At 36.3% G+C, this 22,460-nt stretch overlaps 1 protein-coding gene across 7 annotated transcripts in view; it reads left to right on the top strand.

The window, feature by feature from the left end:
* VAMP4 (vesicle associated membrane protein 4) overlaps positions 1 to 14,993 on the top strand; it is a 29,740-nt gene extending 14,747 nt beyond the window's left edge. For 5 of the 7 annotated variants that reach the window (XM_082403570.1, XM_082403569.1, XM_082403567.1 and 2 more), the window contains 4 exons: positions 5,635 to 5,735; positions 7,681 to 7,760; positions 10,837 to 10,888; positions 12,955 to 14,376. In XM_082403570.1, the coding sequence (XP_082259696.1) occupies positions 5,635 to 5,735; positions 7,681 to 7,760; positions 10,837 to 10,888; positions 12,955 to 12,983 (262 nt within the window). In that variant the 3' untranslated portion in view covers positions 12,984 to 14,376. The other 2 variants (XR_014247828.1, XM_082403571.1) reach the window with 2 other exon arrangements.
* Positions 14,994 to 22,460: the final 7,467 nt, after the last annotated feature.

The following is a 22,460-nucleotide window of genomic DNA, read 5'->3' on the forward strand; positions in this document are numbered from 1 at the left end:
GGCATTTGTTTAGTAACTAAAACTGCGAGCACTGGTGAGTTTCTTTAAGGTGTGCTGTCACCGCCTAGTGTGTGACGTCTCCATACAGGGTGTTTTTGTGATGTGTGGATCAGCAACATTGTCGCTTTGTCTGCATTTGATTGACATGTTGATAACAGATTACTCCCACAAAAATGCCCAGTGTCACTTTTTTTTTTTTAATCGAAGTATAAGTTGATTTACAATGTTTAATTTCAGGTGTACAGCAGAGTGATTCAGTTATACACATATATATTCTTTTTCAGATTCTTTTCCTTTATAGGTTGTTACAAGATATTGAATATAGTTCCCTGTGCTGATACAGTAGGTCCTTTTAATGGGTTCTTTAGTATTCCAATGTCACTTTTCAGGGAAGATTTTTGGGAAAGATTTTAAATAGTCACATGCCTATATAAAAAATTTGTGATTCTCTTTGGAATGTTTCCTTTGCTTTTAAATTAAATAGTAGCATTATAAATCCCACTCCAGCGAATTGTAGACATTCTCTGCCACAGGTAGGAAATCTCCTATCTATAGCCTTGGTCCAACAAGTTTAACTTTATTCCCCCAAGGAATGTTCCATGATGAACAGATACACATATATACATATATATATGTATATATGTACATATATACATATATATATAATTATAAAAATACAGCATATATACTACATATATATGTATATGTATGTGCATATATATATATTTATATATACTTGCAAAAATACAGCATACATTTAAAACTTTTTTTGTCAACAGTACCTTAAGAGGCCACAAGATGGGGGTGTTAACAGTGAAAATAAATATTTTCTTTATAAAATAACGGATGAGTGTGTGTTGCAGAGCATGAGCTTCTTTTTTCCTTAATGGAAGAACACTGACATTAAACACATGCTAAGCGTTAGGAACCGTGCTAAGTGTTTAAAACACACTTGTCGGGCTTCCCTGGTGGCGCAGTGGTTGAGAATCTGCCTGCCAATGCAGGGCACACGGGTTCGAGCCCTGCTCTGGTAAGATCCCACATGCCACGGAGCAACTAAGCCCGTGAGCCACAATTACTGAGCCTGCGCGTCTGGAGCCTGTGCTCCGCAACAAGAGAGGCCGCGATAATGAGAGGCCCGCACACCGCGATGAAGAGTGGCCCCCGCTTGCCGCAACTAGGGAAAGCCCTCGCACAGAAACGAAGACCCAACACAGCCATAAATAAATTAATTAATTAATTAATAAAAAAAAAAAGAATTAACCTTTAAAAAAAAAAAACACACTTGTCAAATCTAATTCTCATAAGGGAAAGATTATCATCTTCATTTCAAAGGTGAGAACATATGAGGCTCAAAGAGGCTTGCAAAATGACTTGCAAAGCCACATACGTAGTAAGTGATAACACTGAATTGCAAACCCAGATCTGTCTGTGTCCAGAGCCTGGCCTCTCTACACTACACCACGCGGCTTCCCTGTAGTGGTGATAATTAGAATAGAGACATCTCAGGAACACAAGTGCTGTCAGACTCTAAGGAGGATTTAAAACAATGTTAAAATGTCTTTTCTCTACATGTCTTGATATTTTCCTGGGTATGTTCTCTCTTGTGTCCTTTCTTCTACTGTATGACTCTAACAGGAAATGATATAAATCTCCACCCCCTCCTTCAAAAACTTGCTTTTTCTTTGAGTCCTTAATTTTCTCTTTCACTTAATGACCATCATCTACATCTACTCAGTTGCTCAAATTATAAATCTAGAAGTTCTCTGCCCTTCTCTTGCCCCAACTCCATCACCCATATCCAGGTAATCATTGGTTCCTGAAATATCCCCTCCTCTTATTCCTTTAGCCTAGAACTTTCCCACCATCCATCACCTTTTTTACTCTGCCCAATTCACTCTTAACCTCTCAAAACTCAGCACCAGGATCTTGATGCCATCTCTGGTCCAGGCTGGATTCATCTAGGCTGCACGACTGATACCATGTGCTTCCTTCCATTATGGCACTTGACATATGGTAATATAATCCTAGCTACCAGTGTTCCCCACTAGACTGTAATCTTGCTGAGGGTCAAAACATTCACATCAGTATCCTCAATGCATAGCATAATAATAACTCCTTAATAAATATTTTTGAATAAATGAAATACTTAATTGAGATCAGAAAATATTTGTTGAATGCCTATTTTGTACCAGGCACATTTCACATGACCTGGGAAACAGATGAGTGGGACAATCTCTGTTTTTAAGGCATTTACAGTATAATAGTGAGGATAAGACCAACATAAAATACAAATAGAAATCAAAGTATTGTAACTGCTATGAAAATGTAAAAAATCATGGGGAAATATGTTTTCACTTTTTAAAAAATTATTTATTTATTTATTTGGCTGTGCCAGGTCTCAGTTGCGTCACTTGGGATCTTCATTGTCGCATGCAGGATCTTTAGTTGCAACTTGCTGGATCTTTGGTTGTGGCATGTGGGCTCTTAGTTGCGGCATGCGGGATCTAGTTCCCTGACCAGGGATCAAACCCGGGCCCCCTGCATTGGGAGCGTGGAGTCTTAACCACTGGACCACCAGGGAGGTCCCTTTCCACTTGTTTTTTTAAAAATTATCCTTTATATTAAAGTAAATAAGTAGATGATTTTCTTCTCTTTTTTTTTTCCATAAAAGTTGTGTTCTGGGCATGAAAATATCTTGAAATATAGAAGCACAGTCATGAGATTTTCCGTTATTTTAAGATTGAATGAGAGTTATACGGTAGCTGGATTAAGAGGGTTATACCAGTGGATAGTAATATGTGAAGGAGAAAGTAACAATCATTTATTAATCACTTGGCAGGAAAAATTAAAATGTTGGGTGGTTTCCATTAGCCATAGAGATTACATGTGTGTCATGTTGTTGAGGTAATACCCCTAGGTTTATCATAATCTAGTAAGACTTAATCTGGAATTTTATGAATTCTATTCCAGTTAATCTGCCTGTATTATCCATGGAGTCTTTTGCTTATAGGGATTCTGGGACCATAACGATTCCTTCAGTTATTTTGGTTTTGTTTTAAAATCACATGTAGTATAGGTATGTTAATATCCATAATAGCTATAATCTGATTATGTGTAGGAGCTGCCGCACATTCTGTCCATTTCCACCGTGTTGCGCCTTACTTTAGGCCATTATCTCTTGCATACGATGGAAAGTAACTACCTAGGAATTTCAAGATTGGCCCTTGATAAACAATAGCTCTGCTTCCATTATAGTTAAATGGAGACCTCTACATTCTTATATCTGCCTTATAACTCTTTCTCAAGTAGCTGGATGTGCTTTGCAGGACTTATACCCAAACTGTTCCCTTATTCAGCTGTTAAGTATTAAGTGCATACTCTTTCCCAAGCAATGTTACAGGTACTGGGGCTACAAAAGTGAACAAAGTAGGCAACGTCTCTGCATTTGTTGAACTTACCTTCTAGTGGGGAGAGACAGGAAATAAGCATGTAAATAAATAAATACTTTCACTTAGTGTTAAATGCTGTAAATAATATAGAGTAATGGGTTAGACACAGACTGTTAAACAACTCTGAAGGTTAATGAAGTGCATTCATTGCACATTTAAGCATACGTTCCATGAGAGCCGGAATTATTGTCTGCTTCGTTCAGTATTGTTTTCCTAGTGCCTAGAACAGTACATAGTAAGCTCTTCTTAATTATTTATTGAATAAATTGCTTAAGTATTTGTGCCATTGTTCTTGTATAAGATTTTACATCTTTAGCTGTCTGCTTAGGAGTTGCAACAAGACCTCTTAGACACGTGGGGGCTCTTTCAGATCTGTGTGGGCAGAAGGCAATTCTCCATGTCCCACTTTAGTTGTGCTTCAGTTTTATACCCTTTAGTAGAATACTGTGTGAGACGCACAGAACTCTAGGAAGCTGTGATGAACCCTGAAGTCTATGTATGGATAATCAGTGGGTGCTTTTAACATGGGAGGGGGGGTGACTATCATCAAACATAGTAATTCTACTTGAATCTGAGGATGCTTCTTCTGAACCCGTATGTGTCTAAATGGGCCTTCATTTTGTCTTTAAAGCAAACTTTTTGAAGATATAGCTTCGTGACAGGGAAGGGATAGTACTCTTTTTCAAAATTACACATGTCCTGCCTTACTCCCAACTCACTATAGAGTAGAGGGGCAGTGAGGAGATGTGTATTGTGAAATTTTTTTAAAAGCTTCCTAGGTGATATTTGATAAATGATACACTTCCCCGACTAGAAGGAACACTTGCATATCCTTATTAAAACATATATCTACTTATAGTTGCTAGTAATCCACTTCAAACAGTTTTTATATTTTAAACAGTTTTTGAATTATAAGAACTGTGAGTTCATTTTATTTCTCCTTTTAAATATTTCTCTGGCATGACTTATTCCATAAACTAATTTAAGGTAACATTTTGTCAAATGATTGAAGCAACAGGGGAAAACTAGACATTTGTCAAATGAAGCAACAGAGGAAAACTAGACATTTAATCATTTCTATGTTTATGTACTCTGGGGGTAACTTCTGAGTGAGAGTAGGCAGCTGAGGTCCAATTATTACATTTTTGAATTTAGTTTACATCTTCATTGAACATGGGACTTCCCTGGTGGTGCAGTGGTTGAGAATCCGCCTGCCAATGCAGGGGACATGGGTTCGAGCCCTGGTCCGGGAAGATCCCACATGCCACAGAGCACCTAAGCCCCTGCGCCACAACTACTGAGCCCACGCACCTAGAGCCCATGCTCTGCAACAAGAGAAGCCACTGCAATGAGAAGCCTGCGCACCACAACGAAGAGTAGCCCCCGCTCGCCGCAACTAGAGAAAGCCCGCGCGCACCAACAGAGACCCAACGCAGCCATAAATAAATAAATAAATAAATTTATTTTAAAAAAAAATCTTCATTGAACAGTCTGAAGTTTGGTTGGAACAGGCTCTCATCACCTGATATAAAGAAGAAAATCATATTTTCATTTTGAAGAACAACCAAAAATGTTTCCTCTTTGCTCCTTCGTGGGTGCTTCAAAACCCTCCCAAGTGTTGCTCATTGTTTTAAACCCTGTTTAAGAGGAAACTGATGAGCTGTGAAGAGTTATACCCACTGAGCCTTCGTGTCCTACAGCATACTGTACCTTTCCATTTTGGAAACTCAATATTTTTCCTAGGCTTCTAACATACCTGGGCAAACTCTTGTTAGCCTTAGTGTGTGAACTATACGTATAGCAAAAGTAGCTTATAGCTGTGTCTCTGTGATGCCTCAATGGCCTATTGAAAAGAAAATGAAACGGATTATTTAGAGTCAAGCTATTTGACTAAGTTCTGTAGTTACTGAGCATTCTGACAGTATATTTAATTTGAAGAAACAGGGTTAAGAATAAACTATGAGTTAAATATTACTTTATTTGTATCATGTTGTCTTTTAATTGCCTGAGTAATCAAGCCCACAAATGGAAGGACTGTTGCTACAAGCCTTAAACTTAAACATTTTAGAGTTGAATAATTCTGAGAACTTGCTGTTTTCTATCATGTCTAATGAAAGTCTCAAAAACTGTAAAATTCTCAAAAGAAGAATGCACTATTTTTTAATCTTTTTTTTTAAACTAGTGTTCAGAATCAGGTGGATGAAGTCATTGATGTCATGCAAGAAAATATTACAAAGGTAATAGAAAGAGGGGAGAGACTAGATGAACTACAGGACAAATCAGGTACAGATACTTCATATAATTCTTGATGTTATTAATCTGTGTTTTGATAGTTCTCCCATTTTTCTAGCCAAAGTTGAGGAATCTTGACTTAGGAAAAATGGCATTTATGGTTTTAATGTTTTTAACTTTAGCTCCCTTTACTTTGTTTTTTTAATATACAATTTATTTTATTCAAGTATAGTTGATTTACAATGTTGTGTTCATTTCCACTGTACAGCAAAGTGATTCAGTTACACATATATATATATTCTGTTTCATATTCTTTTCCATTATGGTTTATCACAGGATATTGAATATAATTCCCTGTGCTATACAGTAGGACCTTGTTGTTTATTCATTCAGTGTATAATAGTTTGCATCTGCTAATCCCAAACTCCCAATCCATCCTTTCCCCCACCCCACCACCCCCCACCCTTGGCTACCACAAGTCTGTTCCCTGTGTCTGTGAGTGTTTCTGTTTTGTAGATATGTTCATTTGTGTCATATTTTAGATTCCAAATGTAAGTGATATCCTATGATATTTGTCTTTCTCTTTCTGACTTACTTCACTTAGTATGATAATCTTTAGGTCCATCCATGTTGCTTTAAATGGCCTTATTTCACTCTTTTTTCTGGCAGAGTAGTATTCCATTGTAATATGTTCCACATCTTCTTTATCCATTCATCTGTTGATGAACATTTAAGTAGTTTCTACGTCTTGGCTATTGGAAATAGTGCTGCAGTGAACATTGGGGTGCATGTATCTTTTTGAATTATAGTTTTCTCCAGATATATGCCCAGAAGTGGGATTGCAGGATCATATGGCAACTCTATGTTTAGTTTTTTGAGGAACGTCCATACTGTTTTCCACAGTGGCTGCACAATTTACATTCCCACCAACAGTGTAGGAGGATTCCCTTTTCTTCACACCCTCTTAAGCATTTGTCATTTGTAGACTTTTTAATGATGGCCATTCTGACCAATACAAGGTGGTACCTCATTGTAGTTTTGATTTGCATTTCTCTAATCATTAGAAATGTTGACCATCTTTTCATGTGCCTGTTGGCCATCTGTATGTCTTCTTTGGAGAAATGTCTATTTAAGTCTTCTGCCCAGTTTTCGATTGGGTTGATGGCTTTTTTGTTATTGAGTTGTATGTAGCTCCCTTTGCTTTGAATCATCTTATTGTTGTATTATTTCTTTAATTGATCAGTTGAGAATGGGAAGATTAAAAATTCATTGTTGAAGAGTTAGATTATTTTTTTCTTTTGTCCTGTTACGTTGATGTGCTTTGTATTTCTCCTGATCTCAAGGAGGATAGGTCTAATCACTTCTTTTCAAACTTATTTCACACATATCTAATATTTTTATCTTATGCTTTCTCTGATGACTTAGTAACATTTTTTTACTGACAAATGTTAGTCTCTGTTCTTAGTTCATGGCACTTATTAGGCACTCACATATTTTTTAGATGATGAATGGCTGAATGAATATCTGATTAATCCTTGACAGACTTTATTAACCAAAAAACTTATTTAAACACTTTTAAAATATATTGTTTTGCTTCAAAATCAGTCACTTTTGATATCTTCTAAGAATCTAGCCTTCTCCGTGTGTAAATTTTTTTTTCTATAGTTGTGCCAAGTATTTGAATTTTTAAAGGGTATTTCTACCAGAATTCATAAGTTTATTTGAAAGCACTGAGGCCCTGGGAAGACTTCTCTTACTCTTATTGTAAAAGTGGATTGAGCAAACTGACCTGCAGCCATTTTTTACTTTTTGGTTTTTTTTTTAGAATACAGAATGCCAGAGTTTGTGGGTAGAGGAAAGGAAAGATGTTGTTTTCATGCTTAAAAGGGAATAGATTTGCAGAAGTAGAAATTAATGTTTTCTCGTCTTTGTGTGACTAGATAAAAGAATGCTGTTATGTCGATTAATCCTTCTCTCCATCCTCTATGTGATATAGAAAGCTTATCGGATAATGCAACTGCTTTTAGCAACAGATCCAAACAACTTCGAAGGCAAATGTGGTGGCGTGGATGCAAAGTAAGTAAATTGGAAGATATTGGATAGGTCCGTCAGCATATCCAGTGGTATTCAAAGATGTGAAGAAAAAAGGGCCTCTAGGTGATAAGCTCTGTGGGGAACGGGACTACAACTGTCTTGCTTATTATTATATCTTCTGAAGCTGGGACATGGTGGAACTCAGTAAATATTTGTTGAATTAATATCTTATGGGTCAGAAATAACTAAAGGAATCAAGCAGTGCCTAAAAGGATGTTTTCATGGATTTCTTCGTAGAGAGTAATCCACATTTTATTAATAATTTAGCTTCCTCTAGATTTATCTTGTAAGAAATATTAACTTGTAATTTATTTTTACTACCTTTTTGGAGCAACCTATAGCATTACATAGAGATATTTAAAAGACAGAAAGCAAGCCAGAGAAAAATATAATTTTCTGTTGGACGGGGAAAAAAATAAAAGCAGTTTAATGTGTCAGAATCCATATGGCAAATGGGGCTAAAAAGAAAATCCCACTGTCCCTCATTATTCCAGAGAAATAAGATACAGTCTTATGCCATACCACCCTCAACCTGCCTGATCTCAGAAGCTAAGCAGGGTCAGACCTCGTTAGTACTTGTATAGGAGAAATAAGATATAAAAGAAAAATTTGTAACAAGGAAAAAAATGGGAATCATTATATGCTAATATATTCCCGAAAAACATTTTATGGAAATGAATTTACTGCTTAAATCAAGTATGGCTACTATATATCAAACAGAAAAATGTTTCCCTTAAGATTTTATAGCAAATTTCATGTCATATGAGCAGATCTTTACTTTTTCCTCCTGATACTGTGTATCATTTTTGGCTTTGTTGAAAACCTTAGATATACCACATTGTTTTTAGTCTCTCATTTTCAAGTTTAGCAATAACTTTCAAAACTTGATGTTGACATATGCTAAGGATTTCTTTCAAGAGTTGCCTTGGATTTGCTTATTTTTGTTTACCTGTTGAATCCTCTTACTTTCAGAAATAGAACTTAGGGAAAGAAACAAGTTTCATTGCTCCTTTATGTAGAATTTAAATTTTCTGTTTTTCTTTAATGAATAAATTTTCTATTTCTATAGAAATTTTCTATCCTGCGGACTAGTTTGGAAGAACAAAAGGTCCATGAGCTACCTCCTCTCCCCACATGACTCATTCATGTGGCCATTAACAAAATGATAATGTGCATTTTGCCTAGCTTTTTTTTAGCTATATCTAGAGTTTCGTTTTGTACTTTACGGGGTCCACATCAAAGGAATAGTATGCTTTTAAGGGGAGAAATTGAATTCTATTTTTAATTTATATTTTTAAATAGTCTCTATATCACTACCATTTTCTGGATTAACTTCATAATGATTATTTGGGAAGAGCTAAGGAAAGGGATATGGGGACAGAAAAGAGATCAGAGCTTGCCAGTGGCTAAGGATGGAGGGGTGGAGATTGACTACAGCAGGGCATGAGGGAACTTTTTGAGTGATGAAAATGTCTTTATGTTCGACTATGAAGGTGATGGTTGACAACTGTATGTATGTCAAAACACATCAAAATGAACTTTAAGAGGGTGAATTTTATTGTATGTAAAGTATATTTTAATAAACCTGACTTTAAAAATAAGTAAGTGAACAGAATTATCCAATGGGTGGGGAGAGAGAATCAGTGAGACCTCTCTTAAGTATCTTATGGGGCTCTGAGGCTCTTATGTGTTTAATGAGAAACAGATTTTTGTCCATGTTGTTTGGAAGAAGAGAGCTTTGGACATGCATGAATACGTTACTGCCATTTTTGGTTGTAAACGTTTCCTGGCCAGTGTTAGAAACTCCGTTTATTTAAGTGTTTTAAAATTGGTATTGATATTTCCATTTAAATCTTCTAAATGTTAAGCCTAGCACAAATTAACAGGGCAAATTAAGATATATTTTTGGTAAAGTTGAAAAGCTATTGTAAAATTCCAAATTACTTTAGAAATGTTTTCAGCTTAAAAAAAAGATGCAGAGCTTCCATATATTCTCTGGATTACTTGGTCACTAAACTACTTTACAGTGTAAAGTACTTTCTACATTTTTTGTTTATCATAATTAATAATTTTAATAGGCACCTGGTATTCAAATTGGAAAGCATCCATGTATTCTCTTGGTCACTTTGTTCTTGTCATGAATGTAATGCCACTAAAATGCAGCCAGTAGTTTTATTTTAGAAACATTTCATTAGCTACTTCTAGTTGCTGTTTGTGATATTCATCAGAGGGTTCTATGTGTTTATAATAACTGGGTATCTTTTTTCTGAATGAACCATCTTTAATCAATTATCTATGAAAATGTTTGGTGAAAACAAGACTCAGTTGAATTCATCAGGAAAATCAAATCAATTTATAATTTATGCATTTTAGGATTAGATGAGGAATGTGACAATTTTATGGAGAGAGGTGATGTAGACCTAAAATATTAACTAGCTAAGGACTAATCTTAAGGTTTCGCCTCTCAACTGTGAAACTGACACACAGAATGCTCTTAGGCAAGTTATTTATTAAATGAGGTTCTTCACGAAAAATCTAAATTATATTCCTCAAAATGAAGATAAAAATGCTAAGAAGAAAGTAAGGGGAGCAAAAACTAACAGAATTCTAATATACTTTGAGAATAAGTGCTATAAAAAAATGCTGCCTTATACTATATATATTGAACCATCTGTATTGGATGCCAATCTTATTCATAATATCCTGACACTTCTGAACAGAGTTGATAAAATATTGTTCTTTTCCTGGTTTTAGATTAGAAATGTGTGAGAAATCATAGACAAAAAAGATCAGGCCCATAAAGGCTTTGATTATTACTGTTTACTCTTCAGCCTTAAACAATAAAATCTAGGCAAGCCAAAACCCTCAAATTTGGGGAACTCTGATTATTACAAAAAGATGCAAATAGTCAGAAGTTCATATGAGAAAAAATTTGGAAACCTTTCAAGGAATGAGCCTGTCCAATGATGAGTTAGTGTAATGTGGTAAACAGCACAACAGATAGTCTTTATTAACAAGTCAGACATTAATCTTTCTTATGCCTTTTTGTGTGTTGTAGATAAAAGCTATCATGGCTTTGGTTGCTGTTATCGTTTTGTTTGTGATTATCAGTAAGTATTTACTGGATTATTAATTTGGAGGGGGTGTCATTTGTTTTGAAGTTCATTTAAATTTCCTTTTTAATTTATATTCAGTTGACCTAGTATGACTAATGTCAGGATTGAGTAATGACTTCTGACTCCAGTAAGGAGCTCTTAACCTAGAATCTGTAGCTCTCTGAAAATGCACATAAATTGTATGTAAAATTTTATGTGACTATGCATATGTACAGTTTTATGGTGAGAGTATATCTTTCATCAGATTCTCAAAGAGAACCTCTGTCCTACCCTCCACCCCTACCCCTGCAAAGGCAGAGCTAAGTGATTTGTTTGAGGCCAAATATGGCTACTGTTACGCTCAGGACCGTAACACTCATTTCCTATTTATTTCTAACTTTTAGGTATGGCAGCTTGCATTTCATAATATTGTGTTTGAAGGAAAATCCAGATAAATTCTCCAGATGATAATTTTTGTTTTGGATTTGAGCTTCATTTCAGTCATTGAAACATAACTCTTGCCCTTCCTTTTTTTTCCCCTTAATACTCTTTTTAAAGTCAGATCATTCAAAAAAAATTTTTTTTAGTGTAGTTGATTTACATTGTTGTGTTTGTTTCAGGTATATAGCAAAGTGATTCAGTTATATATTATTTCAGATTATTTTCCATTATAGGTTATTACAAGATATTGAATACAGTTCCCTGTGCTATATAGTAGGTCCTTGTTGCTTATCTATTTTATGTATAGTAGTTTGTTTCTGTTAATCCCGTATTCCTAATCTATCCCTCCCCCCTCCCCTTTCCTCTTTGATAACCAGAAGTTTGTTTTCTATGACTGTGAGTCTGTTTCTGTTTTGTATATGGATTCATATGTATTACTTTTTAGATTCCACATACAAGTGATATCATATATTTGTCTTTCTCTGGTCAGATCATTTTTAATACCTCCTTTTCTCCAAAGCTTCTTTATCTATATTTACAGGGATTTTTATAAAGATTTGGAAAGTATCTCAGAATGACCATTTGAAAAATTCCATGGTGATACTCTTTTTAAACAGAAAAAAAGATTTTGTTCTAAAGAAAAAGTCAGTTCTCATCATTTGTGGATTCTGTGTTTGTGAATTCACCTACTAGCTAACATTGATCAGTTACCCCAATGCTTTCGGAGTCATTGGCAGATGCGGTCAGAGAAGCGAATGTTAGTGCACAGTTTCTCACATTTTTGTGTGTCTTGTTGATGCTTTTTCTGTTTAAAAAGGCCCCCAAGTATACTGGTGCTGCAGTGCTGGCTAGTGTTGCTGAGCACAGCAAGGCTGTGATGTGTCTTGTGGAGGAAATACACGTGTTAGATGAGCTTTGTTCAGGCGTGAGTGACAGCACTGTTAGCCAGGAGTTGAGTGTTAATAAGCCAACAGTGTATAGTAAATAAGGTGTCTTTACACAGAAACATGTAAAACAAGGTTATGTATGGATTGGTTGTCAAAAATGTTGTAGCCAGAGGCTGGCAGGGATTTAAGCCTGTGTTTCCCCTCAGAGCAGTGGTTCAGTGTTTACTCATTCAGTGTTTGTGGTGACTTTATAGAACATAACTACTGCCAGTACCAAGAATCAACCAATGGAATGTTGAATAACATAAAGAAGAAAATAAAATCCAACTGTTCTCTTACCACATAGAGATAGCTACTATTAATATAACTATTGTATATACTTTAAGTCTTTTCCTATTAATATATAAACATGTTTTTCAAAAACTTAAGATCATATGTATATTTTCTAATAAATATATTGTAAATATTTTCCCATGTTATTAAATATTTAAAAAGTATTTTAGCTGCTTTATGCTATGGTTATGTATTAATCTATTTGATCAAAATGCTAATGTTAGACATTTAGGTTGTTTCATATTTTTGCTTCTCCATTCCCATTTGTTATCTATCATTTCAGATAAAAGTTGTCCTCATTAACTATTTTCAAAATGGACACTAGTTTCAAAATGGACACAGCTACATTTAGGAGTATTGTTTCTAACATAGCATATGAATCTGATTTTGATGTTTCTTTTTCATTTTTTTCTCTTGCAGTTCTTATAGTTGTGAAATACCATACTTGATTTGATGACAGATCTTCATTAAACAAAATCTGGGACAATAATAATAAAAGACTGCTGCATAATTTAAATGAAACCCATGTATATAACTTTCAGAGCTTCTTTTTCAAGAAATTAAGAGGCAAGTGTCACTTCAAATTGGAGCATTGAGAATGTCCCATTATCTTCTTCCCTTCCAACAAAGTGTGCTTTTAATAATTATGTTTAAGGCAAAGATAACCAGCCTCGATTTTGCCATATTCCAAGGGTCTAATTTGAAACTAGATACTTGCCAGTTCATTATTTGTATATATAGTTAAACACTGATAATGATATTTCATACTGTTATTTTAATGGCATAAGGACTTGCATTTGTTGCATCAAGGTGGGGGTCAGGCTGGTGGTCAGGGAGCCTCTGTAGAGTACCAAATCATTATGCCGAAACACGTGTGTAACCATTCCATTGATATTTGCAAGATTCTTCTCATATTACAATTGCTTTGCAAGCAATTTTCACATGTTTATGGGTGTAACAAAAGCTAAATGTTGTAAATGTTGCTGCCTTCAGCTATAACTAACAACATTCCAGTAAACCTATTTTTGACTGTATAAGGGAACGTGTAGTAATTTTTTGGCATTTGGATTATGGAAATGGGAAATATAAACAGTGTGAAAGGCCTAGTATGGCATCATAAAACTGGAGATAATAAAATTATTGGAGAGTGTCATTGGAGTATTTGAAAGTGACCAACATAAAGCTAGAAGTCATGGTCTGGTCTGTTTTCAGTTAGCCTCCAATAAGGAGGACCAGTCCAAATGTGAGTAAATGAAATCCACAGGTAACTTGTCCCCTACTTTTCTTTTTGTTAATAGCTTTCCTCTTTAACTTCAAATAGCCCTTTTACCAGAAGTGCTAAAAGTAGCAAAATCATCTGCTTAGAATTTGTGGGTTTTGTATTCCCTCTTTATCTCCTGGAAAATGCATGTGATATGTACAATCCAGTGTCAAATTAGCCAACAGTAATGAATATAAAAAGTCAGGAGCCTAGCTAATCCGTCAGTCAGAGTAACCAAATGCTAGGGTCACCATTAATCTCAGTCTGTTTTTATAATGATAAAAAGTGTTGTTAACTTTAAAATATGCCAGCCTTCTTGGGTTGTTTAACCATGTGAAAGTGAACATACATAGTTCTCTAATGTGTGTGAGGAAGAAGTTTTATAATAAAATTGGAGGTTCTGCAGAAACTTGTGTACATGGACATCTTCACAATGTATATATAACTCTAAATTTGAAACAGGGTTAATAGAAAGTACCAGTATTTAAATAAGAAAAAAAATGATCCTTATAGGGTTTATTGCTTTGGTAATTTTAATTCAAAATGTGTGAAACATAGAATCTTCATTTTTTTGTTTTTTTTTTTTAATTCTACAGGATTAGTACTAAGATGAAAAAATGTTCTCTTTAGAATGGAAAGAAATTTGAAGGGAAAAAGCAGATTAAGAGATATTCAAGACACCTTCAAGTCATGAAGATCTAAATATAATTGCTTAGTATTACAGTCTACTAAGAACATTTAAAAAGAAAGAGATAAAGGTCTTACATACTATGGAGTGTTTTCTCTGGTCTCTCCACTTTTCGTAAATGTCAATTACGGTAAATAACAAACATAATAAATACTAAACCCTCTGACAAAAGAGGATACCCAGGAAAATGAGCATTTTTAGAATTTCAGTAGCTAATCTAGTTCAGGAATGGGAATGTTTCAACTGAGTGGACAGAATCAGTACTAACAAACATGTGTGTCCTTGATTTGGGATTGGAACTAGACTCACCAGTGGTTAATTTTCCATTAGTTGGTATAGAAATCTGGTTTCTTCATATCTATCAATCAGTGAAGAGGAAGATTATTTCTCAAAAAGAATCCACATTTCCAGTGTTTGTTTCTTTAATAAAGTATGCTTTTAAATAAAGAAAGAAAATAAAATTTTTAAAATTTTTAACCATGAAAAATAAAGGAAATATTTATATGACAATATCATGTATACGTAGTTCTCTTTGTATTTAAATATATTGCTGCTGAGAATACTGGTGGCGGATATGTTACTCTGTTAGAGCTTTGCACTAATGGTGGCTTGGCTCACAGTTTATCATTTCATCTTTCTTGGTCTTCATTAATCCTGAGACCCTTAAAGTGGCTGGCATGTTTATGACTTTATTATCATAACCTTGGAGACATGAGCCTTCAGAAACAGAAAAATTTGTTCAAATTGACGCCAGGCCTACCTTCCTCCCCTCCCTTAATCATTCTTTTTCTTATTCAGCTCGGATCATCCTGCACTTGAAAAATGAAGTTTCCGCACCATCAGAACTCTCATTATTTAACAGCAACGCAGAGCAACAGAAAAATTCAAGTAGCTTTGTAAATACTGGTTGATACCCAGTGAAATCAGGTCACTATTTTATAATGCCTGCAAGATACCCTCGTGATTTATGTTTAATTACTGAAACCTATTGCCCTGCAGCAGTTTCATGATAATGCTGATTAATTAGTTCCTCCTACTGATTATAACCCAGTAATACCTGTGGTCTTTCTTTTGGCCCCTCTATCCTGATAAAGCTCACTGGAAATTGCCCTCAGGTTTTATAAACTTGGGGATTTCTTAACTAAAGAAAAGTTCAATGTTGAAAATGGAACATTATCTAAAATGGAGGAAGGGTAATTAGTACACATCAAATACAGAAATACCTTCTGTTAGCGCTTTGGTATATTGCTTATGATAGTCTTCCTGTGCAGTCACTCTGCACTAGAAAATTATAACTTCATTTTTTTAATAGCAAAATTGGGCATCTTTCAATTCTGTGTAGCATGTGAGTATCCTGGAAATGATTATACATGTACAAACTGAGAAGAAAAAAAAAGGAAATTTCTCATCAGAACAATCTTAAACATGCTTAATGGCCTGTCAGCATTGTTGCCCACACTACCTACATCTAAATGTGTATATACTACAATTAGAAAATACACAAGAAATTGTCTTTTCATGTTGAGAATGAATGCCTTTAGAAGATGCCTTTAGAAGATGTTCTTACCTCATTGGTTGCTCCTCTTCTCCCCAGCTCAACATTGGACTGCTCCGGGATTCAGGTCTTGGTCTGAATCACACATCTCCACACACATCCCCTTTGGTAATCTTATCTAATCTTCTTATAATTTGAAATAACATTTATGTGCTGACAAATCCCAAGTTTATGTCTCCTGCTTGACTTCTGAATACGGACTTTATTCAGTATTCTAGAGGACCTTGGCCAAGATGGCAGAGTAGGAAGACCCTGAGCTCACCTCCACTTATGGGCACACCAAAATCACAACTATTTACAGAGTAACTATGGATCTAGCAGAAAAGATCATCTACAACTAAAGATATAAAGAAGTAACCACAATGTGATGGGTAGGAGAGGTAGAGTTGCAGTATGGTTAAGACCCACGCCCCTGGGTAGGTGACCCACAAATGAGAGGATAGTTACAATTGTAGAGGTTCTTCCCAAGGAGTAATGGGTCTGAGCCCCATATTGGCTCCCCAGCCTGGGCATCCTACACCAGGAAGATGAGCCTCTAGATTCTTGGCTTTGAAGGTCAGTAGGGCTTACATTTGGGAGAACCAGAGGGCTGTGGGAAATAGAGGCTCCACTCTTAAAGAGCACACACAAAAATCTCACATGCTCTGGGATCCAGGGCAGAAGAAGTAATTTGAAAGGAGTCTGGGTCAGACCCAACTGCTGGTCTTGGAGAACCTCCTAGAGAGGTAGGAGGCAACTGGAGCTCACCCTGGGGACAGAGATGCTGGTGGCAGCCACTTTTGGCAGCTTGTTCTACCATGTGGACACTGGTGCTGGCAAGCACCATTTTGGTATCTTTCCTCTAGCTTATTAGCACTGGGACCTGGCCTTACCCACCAGCCTGTTGGCACCAGTACTGGGACACCTCAGGCCAAGCAACTAGCCGTGTGGGGACACAGCCCCACCTACCAGCAGGAGACAACCTTAAGAACCCCTGAGGCCACAGCCTGTCTAGGACACAGTCCTGTCCACCAGAGGGTCCAGGATCCAGCCCTACACACAGTGCATTGGCAGTACCACCGGGACTTCCAAGGTCCCGCAGCCAGAGACCCCGGGACCTGGTTCTGCCCACCAGCGAGCTGTCACTAGCCACAGGAACGCCATCACCAGCACCAGCCTGAGGACTCCCTAGGCTGCAGCCCCACCCACCATCAGGCCAACACCAGCTCCAAGACACATTGGACCCCTCAGCCAGCTGCCCCAGGATCCAGCCCTACTCACCAGTGGGCCAGTACCAGCTTTGAGACACACCAGAACCCACACCTAGCCATGTCAGGAACCAGCTCCAACCACCAGCAGGATGACACTAGATCTGGGAACCCTGGCCCTGCAACTACCTACTTCAGAACCTAGCTCTGTCCACCAGCAGGCCAGCACTAGCCCTGCCCACCACCCAGGGTTCCACAGCCAGCCACCCTGTGACCTGGCCCAACCAGTAGCTGCACCCTCTGCACAAGGCAGGGCCTGCAACCTACTGGACTGGGAGCCAGCCATGCCTACCAGACCACCCACAGTAGTCAGCCCGCCACAATAGAAGGATCCATGCAGCCCACAGAGGGGGCACCTCCAGAGCATACAGCTCTGGTGACCAGAGGGGAGTCCGCTGCTGGAATGCACAGGACATCATCTACAAAAGGCCACTTATCCAAGGTGATACAAACTCATAGAAATAACAGCAAATTAGGCAAAATGAGGCAGTAGAGGAACATGTTCCAAACTAAGGAAGAGGATAAAACCCCGGAAGAAGCACTAAGTGAAGTTTAAAGGCAATCTACCTGATAAAGAGTTCAAGGTATTGACTGGAAAGATGATCAAAGAACTTGGGAGAAGAATGGATGAAGACAGTAAGAAGTTTAACAGATTTAGAAGATATAAAGAAGAACCAAGCAAAGCTGAAGAATACAATATCCAAAGTAAAAGACACACTAGACAGAATCAACAGATTAGATGATGATATAGAGAAACGGACCAGTGAGCTGGAAGATAGAGTAGTGGAAACCACTGAAGCTTAACAAAGGAAAAAAAAAAGAATAAAAAGAAATGAGAATAATTTAAGAGACCTCTGAGACAGCATCAAGTGTACTAACACTTGCATTATAAGGATCCCAGAGGAGAAGGGAGAGAAAGGGGCAGAGAACATATTTGAAGACATAATAGCTGAAAACTTCCCTAACCTGGGAAAGGAAACAGACATCCAAGTATAGGAAGCACAGAGTCCCGAAAGGATCAACCCAAAGAAATTAATGCCAGGACACATTGTAATTAAAATGGCAAAATTAAATATAAAGAGAAAATATTAAGCAGTAAGGGAAAAGCAACAAGTTACATACAAGGGAACTCCTATTAGGCAATCAGCTGGCTTTTCACCAGAAACTCTGCAGGCCAGAAGGGAGTGGTACAATAAATTTAAAGTGATGAAAGGGAAAAACCTACAACTAAGAATACTCTACCCATCAAGGCTTTCATTTGGATTTGATAAAGAGAGCAAAGGTTTTACAGACAAACAAAAGCTAAAAGAGCTCAGCTTTACGAGAAATGTTAAAGGGATTTCTCTGAGCAAAAAAGAAAAGGCTACAGCTAGAAACCTGAAAATTACAGAAGGAGAAAACTCTTTGGTAAAAGCAAATATACAGTAAAGGTAGTGAGTGAATCAACCATGTGCAAAGCTAAGTAGGAAAGTTAAAGACAAAATTAGTAAAATCATCTATGGCTGCAATAAATAGTTAAGGGATACACAAAACAAAAAGATGTAAAATATGGTATCAAAAAGAGTAATCGTGGTGGGGAGGGGGATAAAAATGCAAGGTTGTTAAAATGCATTTAAAATTAAGATATCAACAACTTAAAATAATCACATATATATAGGTTGCTATATATAAACCTCATGGTAATGACACACCAAAAATCTATACTACATACACATGCAAGAAAGAAGGAATCAAAACATAAACCCTAAAAATAGTCATCAAATCAAAAGGGAAGAGAACAAAAGAAAGGAACAAAAATAACTAGAAAAACAACCCCAAAACAATTAACAAAATGGCAATAAGTACATACCTATCAATAATTACTGTAAATGGAAAGGGACTAAATGCTCCAATCAAAAGACAGAGTGGCTGAACGGATGAAAAAAAAAAAAAAGACCCATATATATGCTGTCTACAAGAGACTCATTTCTGATCTAAAGATACAGACTGAAAGTCAGGGGATGGAAAATGGTATTCCATGCAAGTGGAAATCAAAAGAAAGCTGAGGTAGCAGTACTTATACCAAACAAAATAGACTTTAAAACAAAGACTGTAACAAGAGACAAAGAAGGACAGTACATAATGACCAAAGGTCAATCAAAGAAGAAGATGTAACAATTGTAAATATATATGCATTCAACACAGGAGCACCTAAATACATAAAGCAAATATTAACAGACATAAAGGGGGAAATTGACAGTAAAACACAGTAACAGCAGGGGACTTTAACACGCCACTTACATCAATGAACAGATCATCTAGACAAAAATAAGAAAACACTGGTCTTAAATGACACATTAGACTAAATGAACTTAATAGATATAGAGAGAGAATACTATATCCAAAAGCAGCAGAACACACATTCTTTTCAATGTACATGGAACATTCGCCAGGATAAAGTACATGTTAGGCCACAAAACAAGTCTTAGTAAATTTTAAAAATTGAAATCATATCAAGCATCTTTACTGATCACAACACAATGAAACTGGAAATCAACTACAAGATAAAAACTGCAAAAAGCACAAACACATGGAGGCTAAACAATATTCTACTAAACAACCAATGGATCATTGAAGAAAATTTAAAAATACCTGGAGATAAATAGAACAACACAATGATTCAAAACCTATGGGACACAGCAAAAGCAGTTCTAAGAGGGAATTTTATAATGATATAAGCATACCTCAGGAAACAAGAAAATCCTCAAGTAAAAAACCTAACCTTACAACTAAAGGAACTAGAAAAAGAAGAACAAAACCCAAAGTTGGTAAAAGGAAAGAAATCATAAAGAGCAGAGCAGAAATAAATGAAATAGAAATTTTAAAAAGCAATAGAAAAGATCAATGAAACTAAGAGTTGGTTCTTTGAAAAGATAAAATTGATAAACCTTTAGCCAGACTCATCAAGAAAAAAAGAGGGAGGGCCCAAATCAATAAAATTGGAAGTGAAAAAGGAGAAGTTACAACATATACTTCAGAAATACAAAAGGATCATAAGAGATTACTACAAACAATTATATGCCAGTAAAATGGACAACCTAGAAGAAATGGACAAATTCTTAGAAAGGTACAATCTCCCAAGACTGAACCAGGAAGAAATAGAAAATATGAACAGACCAATTACCAGTAATGAAATTGAATCAGTAATTTTAAAACTCCCAACAAGCAAAAGTCCAGGCCCAGACACCTTCACAGCTGAATTCTACCAAACATTTAGAAAATAGTTAACACCTATCCTTCTCAAACTATTTAAAAAATTGCAGAGGAAGGAACACTTCTGAACTCATTCTTTGAGGCCAGAATCACCCTGATACCAAAACCACACAAAGATATCACACACACACAATTTCAGGCCAATATCACTCATGAACATAGATGCAGGAATCCTCAACCAAATATTAGCAAACCAAATTCAACAATATATTAAAAGGATCATAACCATGATCAAGTGAGATTTATCCCAGGGATGCAAGGATTTTTTATTTTATTTATTTATTTATTTTTAATTTTTTTCCCCATGGGCCAATTTTTTTCTTTTTTTAAAAAATTTTTTATTGGAGTATAGTTGCTTTACAATATTGTGTTAGTTTCTACTGTACAGCAAAGTGAATCAGCAGTACGTATACATATATCCCCTCTTTTTTGGATTTCCTTCCCATTTAGGTCAACACAGAGCATTGAGTAGAGTTCCCTGTGCTATACAGTAGGTTCTCATTAGTTATCTATTTTATACATAGTATCAATTGTGTATATATATCAATCCCAATCTGCCAATTCATCCCACCCCCCTGCCTTTCCCCCTTGGTATCCATGCATTTGTTCTCTACATCTGAAGGATTTTTTAATATTCACAAAATCAATGTGATAAACCACATTAACAAACTGAAGAAGAAAAACCATGTGATCATTTCAATAGATGCAAAAAAAGCTTTTTACAAAATTCAACATCCATTTATGTTTTATCACAAACATAAATTATAAAGAGTTTTCATACTCTCAACAAGTGGGACAGAGGGAACATACCTCAACATAATAAAGGCCATATATGATAAGCCCAGAACAAACATACTCAATTATGAAAAGCTGAAAGCATTTCTTCTAAGATCAGGAACAAGACAAGGATGCCCACTCTTGCCACTTTTATTCAACATAGAATTGGAAACCCTAGCCACAGCAGTCAGAGAAGAAATAAAAGGAATCCAAATTGGAAAGGAAGAAGTAAAGTTGTCACTGTTTGCAGATGACATGACCCCATACATAGAAAATCCTAAAGACGCCACAAAAAACTACTAGAGCTCAATAAATTCAATAAAGTTGAAGGATACAAAATAAACATACAAAAATCTGTCACATTTCTATATACTAACAAAAACTATTAGAAAGAAATTAAGAAACAATTCCATTTACCATCACATCAAAAAGAGTAACATACCTAGGAATAAATCTAAGGAGGTAAAAACCTCCTTGGAAAACTATAAGACAATGATGAAAGAAATTGAAGATGACACAGACAGTTGGAAAGATGTATCGTGTTCATGGATTGGAAGAATTAATATGGTTAAAATGACCATATTCCCAAGGCAATCTACAGATTGAGTGCAATCCCTATCAAATTACCAATGGCATTTTTCACATAACTGTAACAAAAAATTTTTAAATTTGTATGGAGACACAAAAGACCCTGAATAGCCAAAGAAATCTTGAGAAAGAAAAATGGAGCTGGAGGAATCAGGCACCCTGACTTTAGACTATATTACAAAGCTACAGTCATCAAAACAGTACGGTAGGGGCTTCCCTGGTGGCGCAGTGGTTGAGAATATGCCTGCCAATGCAGGGGACACGGGTTCGAGCCCTGGTCTGGGAAGATCCCACATGCCGCAGAGCAACTGGGCCCATGAGCCACAATTACTGAGCCTGTGCGTCTGGAGCCTGTGCTCCGCAACAAGGGAGGCCGCGATAGTGAGAGGCCCGCGCACCGCGATGAAGAGTGGACCCCACTTGCCACAACTAGAGAAAGCCCTCACACAGAAACGAAGACCCAACACAGCCATAAATAAATAAATTAAAAAAAAAAAACAGTACGGTACTGTCACAAAAACAGAAATATAGATCAATGGTACAGGATAGAAAGCCCAG

The sequence above is a fragment of the Balaenoptera borealis genome (genome assembly GCF_965194805.1).
Source record: "Balaenoptera borealis genome assembly, chromosome: 1".
Lineage (NCBI taxonomy): Eukaryota > Metazoa > Chordata > Mammalia > Artiodactyla > Balaenopteridae > Balaenoptera > Balaenoptera borealis.